The sequence below is a fragment of the Montipora capricornis genome, chromosome 13 (genome assembly GCF_036669925.1).
Source record: "Montipora capricornis isolate CH-2021 chromosome 13, ASM3666992v2, whole genome shotgun sequence".
Lineage (NCBI taxonomy): Eukaryota > Metazoa > Cnidaria > Anthozoa > Scleractinia > Acroporidae > Montipora > Montipora capricornis.
The window spans coordinates 22,273,651-22,297,241 of record NC_090895.1 but is presented as its reverse complement, the minus strand read 5'-3'; the positions used below and the strand labels follow the sequence as shown (position 1 = coordinate 22,297,241).

The 23,591-nt window shown below is 39.0% G+C and overlaps 2 protein-coding genes across 4 annotated transcripts in view; both read left to right on the top strand.

Annotated features, from left to right (window-relative positions):
• LOC138030102 (proto-oncogene tyrosine-protein kinase receptor Ret-like) overlaps positions 1-5,596 on the top strand; it is a 428,681-nt gene extending 423,085 nt beyond the window's left edge. For all 3 annotated transcript variants that reach the window (XM_068877975.1, XM_068877974.1, XM_068877973.1), the window contains 5 exons: positions 715-785; positions 1,307-1,347; positions 1,583-1,679; positions 3,263-3,362; positions 4,325-5,596. In XM_068877975.1, the coding sequence (XP_068734076.1) occupies positions 715-785; positions 1,307-1,347; positions 1,583-1,679; positions 3,263-3,362; positions 4,325-4,393 (378 nt within the window). In that variant the 3' untranslated portion in view covers positions 4,394-5,596. The remainder of the gene's footprint in view (positions 1-714; positions 786-1,306; positions 1,348-1,582; positions 1,680-3,262; positions 3,363-4,324) is intronic.
• Positions 5,597-12,242: 6,646 nt separating this feature from the next.
• LOC138030112 (limbic system-associated membrane protein-like) lies at positions 12,243-23,383 on the top strand. The gene is made up of 6 exons (XM_068877992.1): positions 12,243-12,360; positions 17,544-17,939; positions 20,116-20,358; positions 20,586-20,822; positions 21,101-21,189; positions 23,226-23,383. The coding sequence occupies exons 1-6, from the start codon at positions 12,303-12,305 to the stop codon at positions 23,376-23,378; spliced, it is 1,176 nt and encodes a 391-aa protein (XP_068734093.1). The 5' UTR covers positions 12,243-12,302; the 3' UTR covers positions 23,379-23,383.
• Positions 23,384-23,591: the final 208 nt, after the last annotated feature.

The following is a 23,591-nucleotide window of genomic DNA, read 5'->3' as shown; positions in this document are numbered from 1 at the left end:
AGTGAGCAATTACCAAGAGAGCAGAGCACAGACTGCATCGCAAAAGGAAACTTGCGTTCCTTTACCATATTCAATCTAGAAAAAGTAAACATGTTCATAAGCGAGTAATGTAAAAATGGCCTGTGTTTGTAGCTTTCAAACCGTGTGCTTTGCAATTCAACAAAATGAAAAACTTGCATGTTAGGTAACACTCTTTTAAAAAGTTAAAACATTGGATGAATGGTCTGCAGAGGTGGGAGATTGAAAAAAGCTTCATCTTATTCTACTTAAGAACTGTAAGGAAAGGTCGAGAATACCTGACTTTCTAAGAGCTTCCTATTTTTTTTTTCCTGAAATACCTTAAATTATAATATTCAATTGATTATTGTCCAAGTAAACTTGTTCTTTGTTGGTGGAATGAAGGAATGTCGGGTTTCACATGTGCAGTCCTGCTTTTGATGTGGACGGGTCTGCACGTTACCAAAATTGATATCCCTCCCAAGCTGGTGGTGTAAATGAAAAAAAAAAACTTACCAAAACTCTATTGGCACCAAAATGGCGGCGATGATAAAGCAAATAATTTAAGGACTTGAAAACCCAGAGACAGATTGTTAGGAAAAAGAGGAAAAGTAAGCAAAAAATGCTAATATGTTTTTTTCTTCTTTCAGCATGAGGACTGTATCTTTATGAATGACGATTAATATTTGAGATGATTTCTTTTTCTACAAACGCTAGGGCCGCCTTCCTGTAAAATGGACGGCATACGAAGCTCTTATGTATGGAACTTACACAACCAAGAGTGATGTGTAAGTTCTCGCACTCACACCATCGCTTAACACCACCGCGTCATTTATATACTTACTGGCGCATGTTCAAAATTTTTATTGCAGTAATTTTGTGGCTTGCTGCTCAAAAATGCACACAAACGACCTCATATAGAGGAAATGAAGCATTTTTTTAAAACAATTTATTCTATTTTACCGTGCATAACTCACCTCTTACTAACTGAGCGTGATAAGGCGTGCTCTTGAATATTGGCTCGAGGTCATGACAGTACATAAAATGTTCAAAGGATAGAATATTTTCTTAAATTTACACCATCTTCAAGGTGCATTAAAATGATATTCCATAAAATTCCTAAGTAGCATAAATACTGATATTAGAACCTATGACGAGACCTTAACTTGTCAAATTCTATGTTTTATAAAACAATGCCTGTACCCTTCAGAATCCTAAGAAGAGCAAAAAAGAAGAAAGACAAGGTTGATGAAGTGATTGATGCTAGCACATTAAATATCTTGTTCAGTCTTGTTTATCATTTTTATAGATGGAGCTTTGGAGTTCTTCTTTACGAAATTTTCACCATAGGTAAGCCTATCACTAAGGTCATTGTTAAATTGCGGCCATCTACCTCACGGATGGCATTTAAAATTGAGAAAACTATATAGTTTTTATGGAGAGATGATTTTTATCTAATTTACAGTATAAAATTTAAACCGATGATTGAATATCACAGAAAAGTTCTCAATAATGGAGAGCAGATGGTATATCTAATTTTCAGAATGTTCAACATGACAAATGCAAAATGGTCTTTTCTTTTGAGGTGGATCACCCTATCCTCGGATGGATGGCAGAAAAATTGCAAATTTGCTTCAAGAAGGATACAGGATGCCCAAACCACAACACGTGGACAATGAATTGTAACTATAACCCTTGATTGCTGCATAACAAACCGTTATCATGCAGATAGGATGATAACAGCAGCCTTTAATTGGTTCTGATAAAACCTTCTCAAACTCGTTAATAAATCATAAAGTTTTTAGCCAAACTGAGTGCCCCATTGTAGTCAGGTGCATATGTATCTTGATACCCAATAAAACTACAGAACAAGTAACGTCTGAGTTAGTTCAAAAAATGATCAAAACACTGGTCGAGACGCTTGAGTTTTAATCAACGTTTATACTAATAAACCTTCGGGGAAAAAGAAACAAATCATCTACCAGAACCCAATGCATTTTGAATTTCCCGAATATTCAAGATACAACTTTTGTAGTACCTTTCATCGTTAGCGTCTAGAGGATTAAAACGAATTTGGATACCTAATAGTTCAGCGAAAGAGCATCCATGTCAACAATGGCTTGAACCTTTCTTGTGAAGAGTCAGTCCACTGCATTCTAAAACTCTCTTCTATCAGTAACCTCAGCCATTCCACGAAAGTCTTAGCAGCCCAATTTCTTTTTATATTTAGTTGAAACTGGAACGGCCTCGTTAACAGAAGCACTTATTGGGAAGACGATTTTGGCAGGCGAAAACGACGTGATTCTGACTCGCTCTCCATCACGCCCTATTATGTAAATTTATTCGAACGTTCTACCTTTTAAACCCACCCAAATATTGAATATTCATTTCCTTTACAAATTACTATCACTTGTCTGATAAAAGAAAAGATCAGCACATTACACTCATAAGGTTGAGAAGTCATTCAAAAACTCGTGCTTCTTGTTTCATCCGGGGTTCCAAATACCTCGAAACATTAAAAGTACTCCGCCTACGGCGTCGTGCTTTCATCTGTTTTTCAGTGTTTGTAACCCCTGGTGAAACACTCGCACTCGTTTTTGACATATTACGTATCCTTTGGCCACTCACATTCGAAGGAGATCACCATGAAAAAGGTGAGCGAGCTTCCTATCGGTGAAAAAGAACAAACGGTCATAACAATATAGATGAAACGAGTTCAGTTTTAAGATCATTTCAGCAATGCGCGCTACTGTAGTAGTAACGAAAGGAAGGCCTAAAAGATTGATCTTGAACGGGATTCGAACCCATGACCTCTGCGATACTGATGCAGTGCTCTATCAATTGAGCTCTCAAGCCATCTGCCAGGTGATCTGGTGACGTAATTCGGAGAACTGGGGAGAAAAATTTTAACGCCGTATCCCACAAGCGCGCGCGGCCTTGAATGTTATTTCCGAATTCAACATGGCAGAGGCGAGGTTAGATCTCGGCGGTTTCCTCTTGAATGTTCATTCAGTAACAGGAAATGTGGGAGACACGGAATGCTCTGTTGAGTATGGCCATGGAAATACTGCAGGAAATTTGGAAACAAAACCTAAGGCCGTGCGTGGTTGTGGCCGGGATACGGAGCGTAGTATCCCAGCGTAGTAGTGTGATGATCTCAAGACTTAACTTTGGTTCATTCCTGCAGTTCAATTGTATGTCTTTTAATACATTGTTCCTTCATAGATGACATGTTTTGTCAAAATCTCTGTCCTATTCCTTGCAGGTACAAAATAATGATGTCTTGCTGGTTGGAAGACCCCAATGCCAGACCAACATTCCTTAATTTGAAAGACAAGCTGAAAAAGATGGAAAATCAACATAAGGTGCGCATCTAAGCCGAGCACTAAGCATTAAAATAGTAACTCAAATTTTCTGATCCGTTTGTTCACATATTATCATCTTTAGGAGGCTCAAACCAGTTCCAATACATTCAAGGAACTGCACTATTCTAAGGACTGACTCTGTAGCGCTATATAACCAAAGCATCTATGTTATAGTTTCATGAAAAAAGCAACTATCGCTTAACAAAATGCACTTAATAGAGTCACTTTATAAGTTACCATAGCAACATGCAACTCATCAAAACCCCTAGATTTTGCCCTTTAATGGTGATCTCAGAAACGCACTTGGTGAGCCCCATTTTTCTGTTACTGGAGAGCAATTCGTAGACTACATAGAAACTCTTTGCAAAGTTAAAAAAAAAAAAATTCAATTCAGAGCTATCTTCGCAACTGGGATATTTCAGGTAGTTCTGAATCCACTCCAGATTGTTTTGTTTTTGTTTATTTAATTTGCAAAGAGTTTTACTTTAGCCTGCCGATCAATTTACAGCAAAAAAAATTGGAGTTACTGAGTTCGTTTTTTAGATCTAAGCGTTATCGTGCAAAATATATGGTTTTAAGATGGGTTTTCTGTTGCTTTTGACACCTTAAGTACTACATCATAATAAGGTGTCTGTCTTCTTAAGCGAAAATTGTTGTTTTATATGGTACCACAACATTGTTGACGGGTCATTTAAAAGATGATATTATCCGTACCGCATCCCATCTCATTTGCAATCAATAAATCGATTAGAAACGTTTTGTCTTGGGTCTCATGCCATTATCAACTATCATCTTTTTTCAACCTAAACAAAAGAAAACAAAAAAATAAAGGAGTTTAACTCAAGGAAACCAACAAGGCAGCCCATTTTTTGTTGGACATCAACATAGCCTCTTTGATGTCATAAGAAAAACCAAGAATTTGTGCTCTGCTTATGATTGTTGTTGTTTCTTTTGGTTTACAGAGGTTAATCAACATGGACATTTATGACAATACACAGCTGTACGCCAACGTGGAAGATTTGGGTGCATGAATATCGTGATTTCCCAATGCAAGGATTTGCATGTTCTTTTAATTCAACTTAGGGTGCGTTTCTTTGGGAAAATCCAAGGCGTTTTCGAAGATTTTGCCTTGGTTCTCCCCATGCAAAGTCTCGGAAAATAGCCAATTTGGACACTTTTGGAAAAGCAGAAGTCGTATCTAAGGCTTTTAATGCGGTGTTCTGGATAGAAAAATCTGTAATAGTGACGATTTCGATATATGCCAACTGCGCCATTTGGCGACTTCTCTTTTTTAGTTTTTCTTGCCTTTTGGAAGGTGCCTGAGAAATCAGCTATTTTCGAAGATTTTTTTCTTGATCTCACCTTTGCAAACTCTCGCAAGACTGCAGTTTTCGAAATTTTGAAAAATTTGCTATTTCTCTTATTCTTGGTCTTTTTTGATGTGTTTTTTTGCATAGAACTAATCTATGATAGTTAAGCTTTCGATACATACAAGTTGGGCTATAAGGCGACTTGTATTTTCTAATTTTTTAACCTTTGGAAATTTTCCTAAAAAAATCAGCTATTTTCGGCCATTTTGTAAGGGTCTCCCCTGTCCAAATTCTCTGAAAATCGCAATTTTCGGCACTTTTTGAAAAGTAGCTATTTTTCTTGTTCTTGGAGACCTTTTAGGCGGTTTTTTGTATGTATAAAAATCTATGATGTCATGGGGAATTAGCTAGTTGTTCACTATCTGTGGATTGGTTAGCGTTAAAGGCCTATTTTAACATGGACTCGTGCAATGTTTGCTTGTCAATGACACTCTTTTCTAATATGAGGGGTTAAACCCCCCTTCGCGCTTTGTCAAATAATGATTTAGTCAATATTGTGAAATAAAATTCGGGTGGGAGTGAAGTGTTCCCATGCGGGTCACCCTTTGTCCCATAGACTCACTGTACTAGGGTTGTGTGCCTTCTGGTCGTGCACGGTTACCATAGAAACCAGAAGGCGCAATCCTAGATTGGTGAGGACCTCTCATGTGAGGTATTGTAACCCTCTGGAGAGGATTGTGGCCTTGGAGGTTGTAACCCCTGGGCTAGGATTGTAACCTCGTATTGCCAACTTGTTGTTTTGGCCTTGGGGATTCTAACCCCTTGGAGAGGATCGCGACCTCTCTTTGCCGGGAAACTTAGTTAACCTGCCTTTTCATGACCTGCTAATGGAGTGCTTCATCCCCTACCCCATTACACCACAAACTGTTGTCTGTTACACTTGTTGTCATTGGTTGGGAACATTAATTATGTATTCAGACAATATTCATACAAACCTGTATACCCATAAAGACCCGTGTTTACCTGTATATACCCATTTGTTACCTGGTAAAATAAAGTTTTTCATTCCATTCCAAATGGGCATACACGGGCCTGAATGGTATGCATGGGTATACGGTTTGTATGATTGTTTGTCTAAGAATACACAATAATAAGGGATACACGAAATACCTACGAACCTTCAAGATGGCGTTCAATTCGTAAACTGCATCGAACTGTAGCAATCGGAGAGCTGGAAAAGGTATGTACATCTAAATACCTCGTCATATTGATAAAGTATTTAATTTGACCAATTTGGGGGTTAGAGTATTAAATATTCTTGTGTTTTTATTCAAATTAGCCCTTGATGCCTGGTTCTTAAGCTTAAAATTCAAAAGAATATTTTATCTGCGGGTATACATTGAAGATGGAAAAGTGATCGATGATTTGCAATCGCCTGCTGAGGCAGTTGGAAGGCATTTTTCTCGTCTTCGGCGTGTTAGTCTTTCGTATGCAGCGCTCTTTGATTTGATTTTGGGCTTTACCTCGGTGTAAGAACCCACAACTGACGTCACTCCCACTATATAACTTATGGGGGTTAGAGTTGTTTATTGGGTTACTAGTGATGTTCCTATCGATTGTTGGACCGACGGTCGATGGATCTTTGGTTCGATGGTTCGATGGACTAGATGGATGCGTGGAAAGTTCGATAGATCGTTGGTTCGCTGGTTCGCTGGATATGTGTCTGTAGATCCAACGAACCATCGAACCAACGATCTATCAAACTTTCCAAGCATCCATCGAACCAGCGAACCATAGAACCAACGATCTATCGAACTTTCCACGCATCCATCGAACCAGCGAACCATCGAGCCCAAAGATCCATCGACCGTCGGTCCAACGATCGATAGGAACATCACTAGTAACCTAATACTCAACTATAACCGAGTGGGAGTGACGTCAGTTGTGGGTTCTTACACCGAGGTAAAGCCTACGAACGATATCACATTCCTCATTCATTATAAAAAAGAACTTTGACATAAGGTGATCACTTGCACCTTTGTGGTTACCTAGCACGTGATTAACTTCTTCCTTATGACAGTACATCGTGTCCTTTCCCAGGAATTTTAGTGTTTTTACGATCGATTTAATATTTCGCTGAGAATTCGAAATTCAGAGTTTTATATAAAAACTATTGTTTTGTTGTAAATAACAAATATATTGCTGCAACCAACGGTTTCAAACTGTGTTCTTTAATATCCGTTAATACACATATGCGTTCGAAATCTATAACGAAAATACAGCAATCATGATGAGTAAGGATTGTACTAAATTACAATCTCATAGAAAGGAAATATTTACCCGATGGGTGTCCTCAACGTTCTTTGTGTCTGATGTACAATCAATTAGTCAAAGTTTCGTTTTATGATTGTTCAATTGTAGCTTATTAACGATTGTTGTGCTTTCACACGTAATTAATTAATCTAGAGTGAAACACTCCCCCCGCCAAAAATGTTAGTTACAGAGTTTGATTATCCATAAGAGATCAGTCATAAGATTGTTAAGGGTTAATTAAATTATATCATGTGTTCAGGAAGATTGTTGCTTCTTTTCGTCAACTGGTAGAAGTAGTACCAGTCTGTTAACTGATCGTTCGACTGTAATGTATCCTCTTCCATTATACATATGAGCTGCTTCCCCTGGTTTAGGGTTCTTGTATGCTACGTGTACTTTTCTAACTAAACCGTCTTCTCCTGGAAACACTTCCGAAACTTTTCCGAGCTTCCATTGGCCCTGATCTGGTTTGAATCTTGAATAAGGACGATATCCCCTTTTTTAAGATTTCTTTTTGTTGTGTGCCATTTTTGTCGTATAATGAGACTTGGAAAGTAGTCTCTAGTCCATCTTCTCCAGAAATTATCGACAATTTTTTGGATGAATTCGTATCTGCGACGTGGATTATCTGTTTGTATGAATGGTCCGCTTGGTACCCATGACGTTGAACGTCCAAGCAAGAGATCATTGGGGCATCGGTATGATTTGTCATCCGGTGAGGTTGGGTGTCTACTTGTCGGTCTTTCGTTTATCAAGTTAGCAGCCTCAAAGCAAACCGTCTGCAACTCGGAAAATGTCATCACACTTTCGCCAATAGCTAATGTAATTGCTCTCTTGACTGATTGTAATTGCTCTCTTGACACAAAAATGGTTAACGTGACCTTTTGATTGACTGCTTTGAGTTCGTTTCTTATGCCTCAGAAACAGGAATAGTCTCTTAACCTTTTATTGCTTCGTTTTGTTTGTAGCAAGCCCCAATTGCTTTTTTCTCAATGCAAATATCAAAATGAATGATCTCTTTGACCCCACTCTATGTGGATTAAAAGCCATTTTTAGTTGTATTAACGGGAGTAAATTTTTACGGTTTTGTAATTTTGCTGGTGTTTTTTTCTGCTGGAACTTATTTTTGCGGATCAAGTACATCCGCAAAATCCGCAAAAATTAAACCCCGCGAAATAAAAGTGCTACACCGTCACTCCCGGCTTTTGTGATACCATTTGGTGCAAATGTAAACCAAAAAAAAGACTTGACCTGTTATCAGATTACACTGAAAAGAAGAGAAATTATGAAGCGGAAACAACATGTTCAGTCCTTCCTTAGTGTGTGGCATAAACGTTTGCTTAGTGCAACTCCAGACATGCATGACATGCAGGAAAACGTCCGTAAGAGTAGTGTGCAGTTAATTTTTTTTGCAGACTATTTCACTTAAAGGGGCTAAGTCACGTTTTTTTAGGGTGTTTCGGGAAAATCTTTAGTTAATCACGAGTTTAAAACTCGAAAATGCTAATGTGGAATTGCCTTACGGATAAAATTATCGTTACATCCCAAACAAAATGATTCTGAGAAAAAGGATTATTTATTGAGGCGATTTGTCGTAATTTTGAAGAACGTCGGGCCGACTTTTTTCAAGATTACCTAAATATAATCCTTTTCAGTCTTGTATATTTGTCCCTTAATGCTTCTCTTTCCTTTTGCAGTATTTCTTTTATGTTGTTCAACAGTTTTAAGTGGTTATTGCAATGCTTCGTTCTACGTTTTGGGCATTTTGGGAAAAAAAAGGAAAGGAAAGCAACTTATTAAGTGTCTAGTCGTTCTAGCGCTGGAGCACTAATTGAGGACAATGTAAACTGAAATTAAGAATTAACGCAAATCAAGGCAGATTTTCAGGAGATGGGAAAAGCGGAGTACCCGGAGAAAAACCTCTCGGTGCAGAGAAGAGAACCAACAAACTCAACCCACATATGACGCCGAGTCTGGGAATCGAACTCGAGGAACATTGGTGGGAGGCGAGTGCTCTCATCACTGTGCCATCGCTGCACCCAAATCATGGAATTATATCATTTTGAGTGACATAGCGCCTTTAAAGAAGAAACGAGTGAGTTTCACTCAAGAGCGTGTTTCGTTATCTTTGAACTGAATTTATTACCAAAGCTTAAAAAAGTAAAAGACCTCAAAACGAGACACGACATTACAAAACAATTCAACGTGTGAACGTGTGAGCCATTGCTGGCATGACGTCTGGGCGACCCCTGAAATGGTCTACATCACCCCCTCCCCTCCCTCCCCCAACTTCAAAAAAACCTGGAACGCTACATTTCGATACCACGCAACTCAATGCCTTCTATTTTTGTGTAACACATAGCAAAGACAACCCAGTCTACGCTCACTGAGCGTCTAGTTTTGTATTTGCAAGGTATGCGGACATCTCTACCTCCTCAACGTCGTGGATGTACCATACTGTATATGAAATTCCCCCCAATCTAAGCAAGAATACCGCTGACAAAAAGGGGACTCCATGGACGTCATCCCATTCTCATACTTGAATTACCTTCCTCTAAAGGAATGTCACGCTGATAAGTCAAGACCCAACCTCATCCCCCAGGGCCTTCTCCTCTGCGATTTTCAAAATGGCGAGGTTGTATCGCTGAATATTGCCACAGACCTTGACTCCGCAACAAAATATAAAGAGTAAAGCTCTCAAAACTTGCCTGTTTCTGGGCAAACTAAGAGGATTCCAATCAGAATACTGAAAAGGGCTTAATACATGCTTGCCGATCTCAAAAGTCCGATGCCACAAAGTAATACATGTACTCTTTCGCTTTCAAAGTTGGGTGGAATTTGCACGAACAATTTACAGCCGCGCGGTTGAATGACATTTGCGCTTGATAAACTACGGGAACATGACATTTGCGCTTGATAAACTACGGGAACAATTTTATTTGCATAATTAATATTAATTCCTTGAAGGCTTGATAAATACAGTTACGATTGCGAACAGCCTACTACGTACAGAATCCTATTAACTAATAAAAGCGGCATGAATGCGCAAAAGTTTGCAATTGTTTACTACGGCTTTCATTCTCGCATCTGTCAATGCTTTCCGGCTTCGCAAATGTGTTTGAACGTTGTCAATACGAAGGAGGCGTGACTGTGATTGGACAACTGAGTGAATGCAGTCATGCCAGTAGACCGAGGGAAATAAAGAGATTTTGCGGTTGACAAACTACGGTCCGCCACCCAGGTAAGGGTCAGTTTGTTATCAACGGTCGAAGCGGTGGCCACTTCTGTGCTAAAGCACCGCCTTTGAATGCTGTTTTGTTGCAATATTCACCGCCTGACGTTGCTCGCATGACTGCTATTGCGTTGACGGTGGGTTGAAATGAAAGTTCAATCTTTGTCAATTGATTCGGATGTGAAATTGTGACCGTGGGAATATTTTATTCAGGAATATTTGACTCAAATTGGCGGCAACTGAGAATTTAGTCTCCAGCCTTGGGACTTTATTATAACCGTTGACAACCACGAAATTGAGAAATGGCTCCAATTTCGTCGGATCTGGAAAATAACCACACAGGAAGGAAGGAATTGAGATTTTTTCATTTAATTATCTTCTTAAGCTTTTTATCGGGATTCTCATACAAATCCTTATATTTTTGTCGGCCATGCTCACCTGAGCTTGGGGCGCCTGTGCCTGACCAGGCCGAAAACATACATGTGAATCGTTCAAATGAAATGAAGTACGTAGTTGGCCCATAAACAAGCCAAACAGCGCCATGAATTACTTCAAGCCCGAAAACTTTTAAGGACTGCTCATCGGACGTATACAAAACATGGACCCCAGGTCCATGGACCACCCCAGTGGACCCGGTCCTAGGACCTCTTCATGGACCCGGTCCGTGGATCACCCCTCTGGACCACCCCTCATTTTGTGATGTTAAAAGCAGAAAAATCTTTAATAGAGAGAGAGAGAGAAGTGATCCTCACACTTATCTGGACAATTTCGTCAATTGTCTCTCATAGACACCTGAAAAATTCAGGTGGTACCCATCATGGACCCCTGCGATGTGAGGACGGTTGGGTGCGCTCTTCAATTAGTTGGGCTCGTTTGTTCCGGTGAAGGACTCGATGAATTAAATCATATGAATGTATATTTGAAGTGCGGGTTACAGACGAATCTCTTTGGAGCCACCACTGATTTGAAATCGATGTTATAAAGGTGTCTATAAGAGACAATAGGGAGCTTACGAAACGACGACGCCGACGGCAACGACGTCGCTACAAAACAATTCGTTTAGTGAGCAAAAACAATGGTTCTGCACGCTCTGCACTTGCGTTTTACATTTGTTATATTTTTTTGGCGTTATCTCCAAAATTACGACGTGAAATGACCAAATTCATGGTTCTGTGGAGGACGTTAGCACATGACGATGAATTTTCAGTTCTGTCTCTACAATGCTTCCAACCCACTCATACCAGTTTAATTCCTCACCAGTTACTACACATCTTTAACTCGAAACGACATGAAATAGTTTCGCAGTGATATAAATAACGCGAACTCGTATTTTTAAATGAAGTCCTCGGAGCCGTCGTCGTCCTCGTTTCGTAAGCTCCCTAATTGCTTGAATCAGTAGCCCTTAACTATAAGCGAACAACAGCCCTGTATTCCTGTTAAGAATGAGAGCAGGAGCCCGAGCCCGAGCTCAATGACAAATCTCAAGAAACTAACTTGATGTCATAATCGGATGTTTTTGTTTTTTTGCGGAAAAGGTAGTCTCTCTCTTTCGTCCGAAGATTTCTCTGCTGGTAACTTTACAAAATCAGGGGTCCACAAGGGTGGTCCATGGACTTGGGGCCCATGTATTGTATACGTCCCTGCTCATTGAAAACCGAGAGAATGAACTTTAGCCAGAAACCATGTAACCCACCATATTCAATTGCACCAGAGGCCAATGACATACAAAGTGACCAATTGGATTGCACTTTTGCCCAAAAACATGAGACAAGTTCAAAAAAAATTTGTCCAACGTCTTTAAGGTCTTTAATGAGTTTACTCCTAAAACAGCAATAACTATACTAGGAGTCACCCTTCATAGTGTGGGCAATAAGCCAACCTATTTATTACATGACTGATGGTAGCCTACGTGTAGCCGTACCTACGGCTACACGTAGTCGACCCGACACCATAGGATGAAAGTTGAGGGGAAAAAGACCTGGGAAGGACTTTATCTTTTTCGGTCCCATGCCACTCGACGGCTGTAAATTGTTCGAGCGAAAGAGTACATTACTTTGTGGCATCGGACTTTTGAGATCGGCAAGCATGTATTCAGCCCTTTTCAGTAATCTGATTGGAATCCTCTTAGTTTGCCCAGAAATAGGCAAGTTTTAATAGCTTTACTTTTTATTTTGTTGCGGAGTCAAGGTCTGTGGCAATATTCACAATGACTTGCAGTTTAATATTAAGTTTGGGAATGATTCAGAGGACATGATGTTTACAGAACGGTTAATACATTGTTCTGCCTAAGGACTCTATTGCAAAGAGTGAGACATTGCCTCATATAGTAATTCTGGTTAAATAATTCGGGGGTACGTTTACTGAAGGTGTTCCTGCACTGCTATAATAATTAGGGTTTACCTCGGTATAAAAACCTGTGAGACTTTTTCTTTGTTTGTTAGCTCGTGGTAGGGTTAGGCTATTGTTTGATCCTTTTTTGCTCTCTTATTTTCCTTTGTGTTATGTCATATGTGAGTTTCACAGGTCTTTATGCTGAGGATGAGCCAATAATAATAATTAAACTACCTACAATGTGGACGCCCCAGTAGTCCTTTAAGTTGATGCCTCTGACTATGGTGTGGGAGCTGCTCTCCTCTGGCCCACTGACATCTTGCCAGGCAACAGCTTCGGTGATAGTTTCTTGCAACCTGTTGCTTGATACAGCTGCAAGACCCTCACTGCTGACCTGAACTGTGATATGTTGAAACCGCGTTCCCCGGAAGCTGTAGCTTCACAAGACCTGCGCGACAGCGTGAACCTGTTGCAGTTGATCAAGGAGCCGACTCAAGTGACTGTAACTTCGTCCACCCTTATTGACGTGATTATGACCTCCAGTATCGACCTTGTGGAAAGGAGTGGTGTACTGAAATCTCACATCACTGACCATTATCTGGTGTATGCCTTTTTAAAGCTGAAAATCTCAAAACCCTCTCCTAGCTATGTGAAAGTTAGATCTTACGAGAACTATGACAGCCAGCATTTTGTCTCTGATCTCGAGCATGTGCCATGGGATGAGGTTGCCCTTGACGATGACGCGAGTGATATGGTTGATCAATTTAAGAAGCAATTTCTTGAGGTGTTAGATGGCCGTGCCATTTGTCAACGTGGAAATCAAGGAGTTGATGCTAGATAGAGATAGATTATTGAAGTGCGCTTGTTGCACCGGGCTACCTGTGGACTGGGGACTGTATCATGACTCCAGACAAGTGGTTAAGATCAGGTTATGAAAGGCGGAACAAGAATACATAAATAAAGAGATTAAAGGAGGTCGGAATACTAGTTCTCATTGGAAATTGATAAGGAACTGTTTCCCGCAAAAGGAAACTACGCAGCAAGTATATATGAGGGAAGTTAAGGAGGTCGCAGAGGAGTTTAATGCGTTTTTTGTGTCTGTTGGCGCCAAAGCATCACAGGCATCTAAAGCCTTGATTGTTACTAGTGGACAGTGTATTCCGGACGCAGAGAAGTTTAATTTTTGCGCTGTTTCAAGTCACGAGATTCGTAGAGCCGTCATGTCATTTTTGTCCAACAAAGCCCCGGGGTTTGACAAAGTAACCATGTCCGTGATTAAAGATGCGCTCCCTAGCATTCTGCTTGTGCTGACGGACATTGTGAATCGATCCTTATTGTCATCAGTTTTTCCTACAGCGTGGAAAATATCTGAAAAGTCATTCCACTTCCAAAAGATGGAGATCACGAGATACCAAACAACAACCAACTGGTCTCGTTACTTCCTGCGGCGTCAAAGATTTGTGAGCGTGTTGCCCTTAATCAATTAATGACATATATGACCAAGAAAAAGCGCCTCAGCCAACACCAAAGTGGTAATAAGAAGCTTCAATCGTGTGAAACCCTTAACGTCATGATCACGGACAAAGCACTGGAGGCTATGGATGCCAAGAAAGTCACACTGGTGGTACTTCTGGATTTGTCGAAGGCATTCAACAGCATTCTTCTACTCATACAGACTACATGTTGATGTCTTAAAATGGCTTAGATAGGAAACGTGGGGGTTAACGGCTTCCACGATGGGGAGGCATTCCTTCTCGATTTGTGCATACTGCTGTTTGGTAGCAGTAAGATAAGATACTGTAAGATAAGATACGATTTATTAGTTTTTCCACAAATGGTTTTTAAAAAACTAATTTCAATAGAAAATACATTAAAATTAAGGATCTAAAAAATAAAAAAAACATATATATATAAATTTCTAATAAATATTAAAATGCATTGCATTGCTAATTAAAAACCTATTGATAAATTCCTTTAAATGTCTCTTAAATATTGGTAAACTATCACTTTCTGTTATTTCGCGTGGAGGAGAAATCCAGAAACTCGTTGCGTGGTATAAAAATGTGCCTTGCCCAGAAGCTGACTTATAAGTTGGGATATTCAGGTTATTCTTATATCTGGTATTGCGGTCAAATTGAACACAAGCACATGTCGTGAATAAGTAGGGGCTAACCCCTTAACACATTTAAAGGCTAAAACCGCAAGTATTTACTTTATAAGAAAACTGGTCAAAGGGAGCCACCTTAAATCTCTTAATACTGATGTTATATGATCAAATTTCCGCTTTCCAGTAATGATTCTACCAGCAAAATTCTGAACTTTCAGCAGCTTTGAGATATTTTTAGTGTTACACCACACCGGAGTAGTATAGCTTGCTAAACACTAAAGTATTTATAACCCGTTCTAATGTCCTGGCATCAAACAGATGTTTTACCCTATTAATCTGACATAAGCTACCTATGCACGAGGACACACTTTGGGAGACATGTTGATCATAGCTTAGAGTACTGTCCACCTGCAGGCCGAGGTCCTGAGCTGAAGGAGATGGAGTAACCTTCCTTCCAAGGAGGGTGCCATGAAAATCAGCGGGCAGCATCTGAAGCATCTGACATGTGCCCAACACCAGCAGCTTGGTTTTCTCTGGGTTTATAAGAAGGCTGTTGTAGCAGCACCAGCTTTCGATTTTTTCTAAGTCCTTGTTGATCTGTTGTACCATATTACACTAGCCTCAGCAACTGGGAACGAAAGGTATAACTTTGAATCATCAACATATGACTCTAGAGAACACACATCCAGTATAGAAGGAATGTTGTTGAGGTAGATAGTAAACAAGGCGGGTCCCAGGATTGAGCCCTGTGGGACTCAATGCGAGATAAACCCTGCAAGCTTGAGGTCTCAACTCCGATCCTGATGCATTGCAGCCATTCCGAAAGGTAGCTCTTGAACCAATCCAGAGATGCAGAGGGAACACCAAATGCCTGTAATTTTGCAAGGAGGGTTGTATGATCTATGTTTACTATTTTCAGATATCTCTTTTTGTTCCAGAGATATTCAAGTTGATGTGCTCCACAACCTGAGCAAACCAGTTTTGTTACCATGGCAACATACTTTGTTCCAGACCTTCCTGACATTTTATTTTGATATTTGCCAAGGGTGCCTCATCTACGTGATCCTGCAAGCATATGCAGTAGATATGTTAGGCTGAGTTTGTGGCATTGTGCTTAAGATCACCAAAAATGTTGGAATCAGGTTGGAGGGGACTGGAATAGCCGTGGGTGTGATTGTTGTGGAACTATTAGCAAGCCGAGTTTCAATGGTCTCTGCTGCAAATTGAGTGAGATAGCTCTCTTCATATACTTGAGGGTATATTGCGTTGAGTAAATGACATCATCAATCATCTCATTTGCATATTTTATGCACCAGTGGCTCAGTTGGTTGAGCATCGGGCTGTCATGCGGGAGGTTGTGAGTTCGACTCTGGCCAGACCAACACTCAGGGTCTTAAAATAACGTACTCAGGACGGGGGCATCTTTCACTTCCTAAAAAAATTGATTGTAAACTGTGTATATAAGCAGTCTTGCTAAAGTCCCCCATAAAGCATTGTAAATTAGTCCTGAAAAGCCCCGAGGGGAGAGACTAATAGCATCACTTCACTTCACTTTGACACTAAATATCTGTGGAACAAATGCAGATATTTCCAAATGTTAATGTAAATGGCGTTGTATAAGTCTTTCCTGCGATTCTACGTGATAAACCTAAAAATGCAAGGGATAACAATTTAATCATAGTTTATATATGTGATTGGGCAAGACCAGTAGCATTTTAGTCACATTTGAAATTCAAATGTAAGCACAGCAAGCTGTTTTAGAGGTGAATGAATGTACATGTACATTCAAATTTTCACATTTTTCCCACTGTCAGCTCTGCCTCCAGGCTTGGGTGACCCCAGTCTCCATTGCGGGAGAGGAGCCACGGCTACGCTTCAGTGATGTTTGCATATGATCTCATCAGCGAGATTGGCAGTGTTATCTCTTCCAGCATACAGATTGATTCCTGCGCTTAGCCCCAGGGCACCTTTTACAAGAAGTGCATGAAGGAATCAATCCGGCTGAATAAGCTTCATAAGCTAATAACATGGGTTAAATAAAGTAAAGGACAAGGTGTACATGTACATGGTAGATCTTCTTAAATCATATTTTGATATTAATATTTAATTCACCAAAACAATACTTTATTGTCATAAATTAAAATGTTGAAGCTGTCACTCATGTGATGTTGCAACATTAGTGCCATATTTGAAACAATTCTTGGATTTAGTCGCAAGTCTCTTGGTTCTCGTCCACCATCTTGAAAATATTAAGGTAGCGATTTGTGATTCAAGCTAGCAGCCCAAACATTGTTTGGAAGAGTGGCAAAACACTGCAACATTGTCGTGATTGTTACGTCAAGCAGAATTGTTGGGCGTAGTTTGATTAAAAGCAAGTTATTCTACCCAACACTCTAAGGAACACAAAAATGTTGGGCTAATCATCTTTTGCACACAGACAGCAAAACGGTCGACCAATGTTGGATCTTGAGCAAAGTTGGAGTGTTGAATCCAACTTTGTTTGATACTAATGGCCACCCAGCTTAAGCAATTTACATTTCAATCTAGAGATTCTTCTTTTATGCCAGGAACAACTTCTTTTGGACCATGATTTTTTTTGTGTTCAGATAAATTTTCTTTAGTGGTGGTATTTGTGGGCTATTATAGGGCGCACTGCGAGTTTGTAATGTTTGTAGTGTTTTGCTCACTTATAAAAACTACAAGTAATCTTATGTCTTTTTAACCTAGTTATAATTTTTTTTTTGCTCCTTGACTTAATTACTGTATTTTTGATGCCTTTGGTCAAAATGAGAGAGGCATAGTGTGTGTGTTTATTATTTATTTAATAATTATATTTTATGCATACATGTATAATAATTATTTACTTACTGGAGAAATCCATGTTGCAGACTCACTGACATGGACAGGACAGCCTGCCAATCCAACAGAAGCAATAGAGGGAAATAATGTGGTGCTTACATGGAATTACGATCTCACCACTGATGAACAGGCCAACAGTCAGAATTTTTTCTTGATTCAGTGGTTCAAGTTCAATTCTTCATCGCTGATGTATGATCAGATTGCTTCAAAACAATTCTTTTCTATCGTTGACCCTCCTTTTTCCTACATGTACCAAGAGCCATTATCTCCACATATTGAGATTGATAAAAATCATAAGGCAGACTCAGTTACTTTGCATATTAATGATGTGAAGATAGATGATGAAGGACAATACAAGATTCGGTATGTTAAAGACAGTGGTGGCAATGTCCTTGCTGAGTTGGCGATGAATTTGACAGTTCGTGGTGAGTGTATCATATTTCTCTACTGCCTCAGCCTGTATTTAAACTACATTACCTACTTTGATAATTACAAAATTATGTTGTGGTTTAATTTAGTTTCTGGTTGGAATTTTTTTCAAACCAGTTTGAGTTTTTTTTGTAATGCCGCCCATTATAACATAGATATTTTTCTGTAATTAATTATGAAATTATGTGTAAAATAAACTAGGGAAATCAGTAATAAAAGATAACTGCATGCTAACAGTGATTAAACGCTCAGCTAATATAAAATAGTGAATTTAGGGTAATAATCTTTTAATCACAACAAATATATAGGCCAAACATTTCTTGAAAGAAAAAACATAGGAGCAACTTGGTCTTGAAATCAGGAAGCAATTTCTTAAAACTGATCGGGACAGGAAGCCCGAGAAGTTGCAATTTTGGCGTCAAAATAAACCCCTAGAAAATCAAGCTCGCAGATTTCACATGCAGTTCATGTTCAGCTGAATAACTCTGGCCCCGACTTGAAACTGTGCCAATCAGTGTTTGGGCACGTGGTAAGGTAGCAGATTGTGTGTGAAGACTGTCATTGACACCAATCCTATCACATGTGATTGACATGATATGTCAATCATTTTTTGCATGGAGATTATGGCAGAAAACAAAGAGAGGTGATTTTAGTGGTCTTAAAATTAATTTTTCAGAAATGTTTTTATTGGAAAAAATTACTTCACAGCCCTCCGATTCAAGATTTGCAAGAACAAGAAAATTGAGCGAGATGCCCAAATTTACCCATACTAAGAGCTTAAATTCCTCACTGTGACTTCATTAATTAAAATACAAAAGTTAAAGCTGAAACATTTTCAGGATTTGTTCGACTAGAATGACAAAAATAGAAAGCAACAAGGCAAGAATAGAATGGCAAAACAAATAAAGGAACAATATTGTCATAATAAGCAGCATTGGGCAGTGCGTGCAATTGTTTACATGTAGATCATTTTCATTGTCATGCAACAAAAAACAAATTTGAAACCGTGCAATAAAAGAAGTCAACGCCTTGAAATATTGTAAGGACAAATATAATTATTAAATGGGGTTCTCCAGAAAATTTATGGTACTAGAAGGAGAAATAATTCAAGTGGGCAGCAGTACAGTAGTTTTGATTGAAGGCACGGAGCACCTTTCATGCGGCACTGCGGCCTGTTGGGTAGCTATGGGAGGGGGGCTCCAGGCGGTACCTCCCCCTTGAAAAATTAAATGTTTGGGGGTGCTGAAATGTGAATTTCAGTTTCAGGGAAAGCACTTTGGCCATGAGGATGGCACCTTTATTTACCCACATGATAGGCTTTACATTGTATGTTTTACACTTAGTATACACGTATGAAAGTCGTAATTTTTCTTTGTTCCCTCTGTGAAATAAAAATTTACATTACTGATACTACTAAACTCTGCAATTAAATACATTGTTTTAAGCATAAGCAAAGCCACATTTTGGATAGCTTTTACAATGTACTTGTCTTTCACAAATGACGTATTTCACAGATCTTTGAAGCAGTTGAACTACAACTTGAAAAACGCACTGTGCAGCAATGTTTCTATTTATGCATTGTTCAGATACCTTTTTCTGTGCCCTCTTTGGTGCTTTTGTTCCAAGCAGCAAACAGCGTTTGTTGATTTAATGTTCGCTTCTCGCTGATCATGTTTTTCACACTGTGGCCATGGATCGTTAATTGCCCATATGTAGCTGCAAGAATATTCCTGCTCCCAGGAAAAGAAACACAATCATTTTCTAGCTATGTATCACATGCCGCTTCAAAAAACCAGGCAGAAATATTATTGTGCAAAACAAATGGCCGCAAAGATTTTAGTATGTTATTATCTTATTTTTTATCTTCTGGCTGTCAACAACTATTTTTATCGAACAAATGTTTGAGAAACAAATACGACAGATTTATTATCCTTCTTAAAATAATGTTCTCTGTGAGTAGCCGCCACTTCCGAAGCCACAAGACGGCAATTTTTGCCAGTTGCTGGAGCTTAGGGAGAACACTGTTTGAGGAAGAGCATCTAGAATATAATTATGTACAAATGTAGCCTTTAGAACTCTTTTATGTTTTTAAAGACATCAGTTGTGCTGCATACTTGTCTTCAATGAATCCCATGAGAGCATTCCATTTTTTCCGCTAATTTCATTTTGTAGATCCTCCAAGCAACATTGTAACTTCAAGTGTCCAAGTACTATCATTATATGATGAATTGTCTTTGAACTGTTCGGCGGATGGAAGACCGAAACCAACAATAACCTGGACAAGACTCTCTGATAGCACTATAGTCATTATGCCTTTTAACATCAGCAGTACACAGTATGGAGGTTACTACAGATGTACCGCTGGTAATGGTGTTGGACGTTCTTTGACAAAGGATGTCTTCATAAATGTTCTGTGTGAGTGACAGTCTTTGAGATGCATAATTATTGTAGAAATTACTCTAAGATCTGGCCAACGTGAGGTTCATATGTTGGTAAAGTCAATTAAATATGAACTTCAAGACATATTGAAATTAATAGTTATTATGATTATGATTATCCCGTACACGTATCTTGGTTTCAAAAGAAGCAGAGTTTTAAGTTTATCATTACAGTGTGCACTTGTTGCTTTTTTTTCTTGACAGTTCCTCCTGTAATTACCATTGAAAGTAAATTATTTGTTGGCCGAGAGCAGCCTGCATCACTTAAGTGCGAAGTGGAAGGAAATCCAACACCCTGGATTCATTGGAATCCTTGTGATCTTCCCAGTATTGGCTGTAATAAAGAGTACCTTGATATTTCTAAAGTGCAGACTCCACGTGCTAACTACACCTGTACAGCAAGCAATTATCTGGGAAATCATTCAGAAACCACACTTCTTAGTAAGTTACAATGTAAGTGGATTTTCAACTTCTGGCAATCCACAATAACATAGAAATGAGGTGGAACACGACTACACCTGCATGTACATTGTACACCTGTACAAGCAGGTGCAATAGGATTGCTAGATACATGTATGACCATAATGAAGTCTCCATGGCTCAATCTCCTTGTGGTTAATCACTACTGTACCAGTTGGTATCCAATGCATCCTTGTTCAATATTAAATTTACCTGTTTATTCTAAAGGAGGAATAGACCTTTATTTGTTTTTGCCACAGTCATTGGAGGGACAAATATTTTCATCAGCTTCAGCACAAGTGGAGAATGTGATATAAAGGATTCGGTGTGGGGATCACTTCAGAATGAGGCAATAGCATTGTTTATAGCATTTCTTTGTAGTGAGCACATAAGTTTTCAAATGTTTTTAAAAATGAACAAGTTAAATTAACATTTAGGAGGTGGTCGGGCCGGGCATTTACACATGATAGCTGTAACAAAAGTCATGTCAAGGAAATGATCTTCTAAAGCCATTCTATTCACAGGAGCACAGTTGCCCAGCCCTTAATTACAGAAATTGATGTCCAGAAACACTTGTAATAGCTGTGGATGCCATATTTAGACCAGTGTCATGAAGTGCCCCCTTGCCTTCTTCACCAATTATTATTATTCAAGATCACTTGTGTGGAAATAAAAACAAAGTGTCCCCTCAGCTATGCTCCTAGCCCCAGTTCAAAAGATGGATGCATAAGACTTATAATCCACTCGGTAAATAAATGTCCATTATCCACTGGATAATGATTTGGCTAGTGGATAGCACTATCCATTTTTTGAACAGCTGGTGCCTGAAGTGAAGATTAAAAGCTGCAATTCTAACTTGATACTTTCATTACCTCATTGGTGGAAGTACCCAGCAAAATTAATGTTTGGACTTTTTGTGACTGTATCAAAATTGGGTTTAGTTGTCTGCAGTAGGCTAAATTCACTTTGTTTAAAGCTCGGAATTTGTTTAGAAGTCCAATGAAATCATGCCATGTCCTTCAAAGTCATTCATTGGTTAGTTCTGGTTTTGTTCTTTCATTATATTACATTAATATACATTCTCTGCAAAATTTCGAATTTGCAAAGATGTGTAGCACAATCACCGTACCCACTTGGGGGTGACTCAGAAACATTTCCTGATTTATTCAGTTTAACGTCTTCAATGAAGCTATTTTTGCTGAATGCTAAGGTTATCCTTGTTGATTAGCATACAGGGTGTAAAAAGGGTAAGCGACTTTCCTTTCTTGAGAAAACAAAGGAAAAGGATAGAAAAATAGGCAAATTTTGAGTGTAACGCGTAACACAATTTTCAAATTGAAAGTCTTCAAAACCATTTTTCATAAGAGAGAACAATTATGTGGATTAACGGACAATAACCAGTGATAACACGCAGTAAATACTACATATGAGCCAAATTAAAACAGTTCAAGTTTATTAAAACACATTAAAAAGATTCAAAATTCCGTAGTTTCCTTACTGTAACGCTGTGTTTTGGAATTCTGGCGGTCACTAGGTTATAGTTTGAAACAAGTCTTCAATTGATATCTGTGGCTTCAAAACCATCTCAACTAAATGCTCATACCTTGTGCTTTAACATACAGAAAAATTAGTTTGAAGGATCCACTACGAATGGAGAAATCACTCCTCAAAACAGTCGCTACGCTTTTTCTGTTCCGCAATTACGCAATAATATGTTTCGAGACCACTTCTTTCAATGTTGCTCCTGCTCCAACCAAGGCGTAAGTGGGTTCCAACCAAGCATTTTCTGAATGCTCACAAGTTCCACTAGCTATTTCCACAGTTTCGTCATCGTAGCTTTCAGGGTCGCGAAAATATTAGCCTTTGACTGAGTCGCTACGTTTTTTTTGACATGCCGGGCCATATTGAACCTAGTCTTGAGTGCCAGTGAACATCACAAATCTACTTCCCAAAGAAGCCATGATTTCCATGTGCTTCACAAGGCTTGGTAACCTTTCCTCTATGGATATTATTGGGAAGTCCACAATGTCTTTTTAGGGGCAATTTTCAGGAAATTGAGAGAGACATCTGCTCTGACCTCAAATTGTAAAGTGGAGCAAAAAAGTGGAGCAGAAAGCCAGCGTTTAGGGTGTCAATAGAACTAAATGAGGGGATGCTATCCTCCATGTAGTGAAAGCTTTCTGTTTTTACTTTTTATTTGCCTCAAAATTGACTATCTGTATGAAAGACCACGCCTGCAAGGGGTCATGGGTAAATCAAAAATTCAGTTTTAACGGACCAAACATTAATATTTTCCGAACAATTAGAAAGATATGTAAGTCTGGGTGTGAAATAAGCCAAAATAAGTGATTTTCACCCCAATAAACACAATTTCACAATTTTTAGGTATGTTACAGAAATGGGTACCGTGATCATGCTACTCATCAAAGCGCCATTACTTGGGTATTACTTGTAATGGTAAGTTGTGCTCAAAGTTTCAAAAATAGTTCAGTTTGTCAGAGATGGTTCATTATGGAATGGAATTTCAATATTGAGTGATGATTTTTTGGCTGATTGATTGGAAAACGGTCAGTTTATGCTAATGAGGCCAAAAATAATATGTAAGCAAAGATTCTCCTATAAAGTAGAACGAGCCTTTGTGGTGAATCCGAATTTACATCTGGTATTCTACTGGCAGACAGTCCAGTTAGTTGCAGATTGATAGTTGAGATCCGGACTTGCCCCTGATGGTTTAAAATATGGACATCAGGT

What these genes read in the sequence shown, in the direction of transcription:
- LOC138030112 (XM_068877992.1), top strand. Translation starts at nt 12,303, where the DNA reads ATGTATTCAGCCCTTTTCAGTAATCTGATTGGAATCCTCTTAGTTTGC. An exon ending in CTTAGTTTGCCCAGAAATAG is followed by an intron (nt 12,361 to 17,543) that starts GCAAGTTTTAAT and finishes TCCATGTTGCAG; the next exon opens with ACTCACTGACATGGACAGGA. An exon ending in GGGGATCACTTCAGAATGAG is followed by an intron (nt 21,190 to 23,225) that starts GCAATAGCATTG and finishes CACAATTTTTAG; the next exon opens with GTATGTTACAGAAATGGGTA.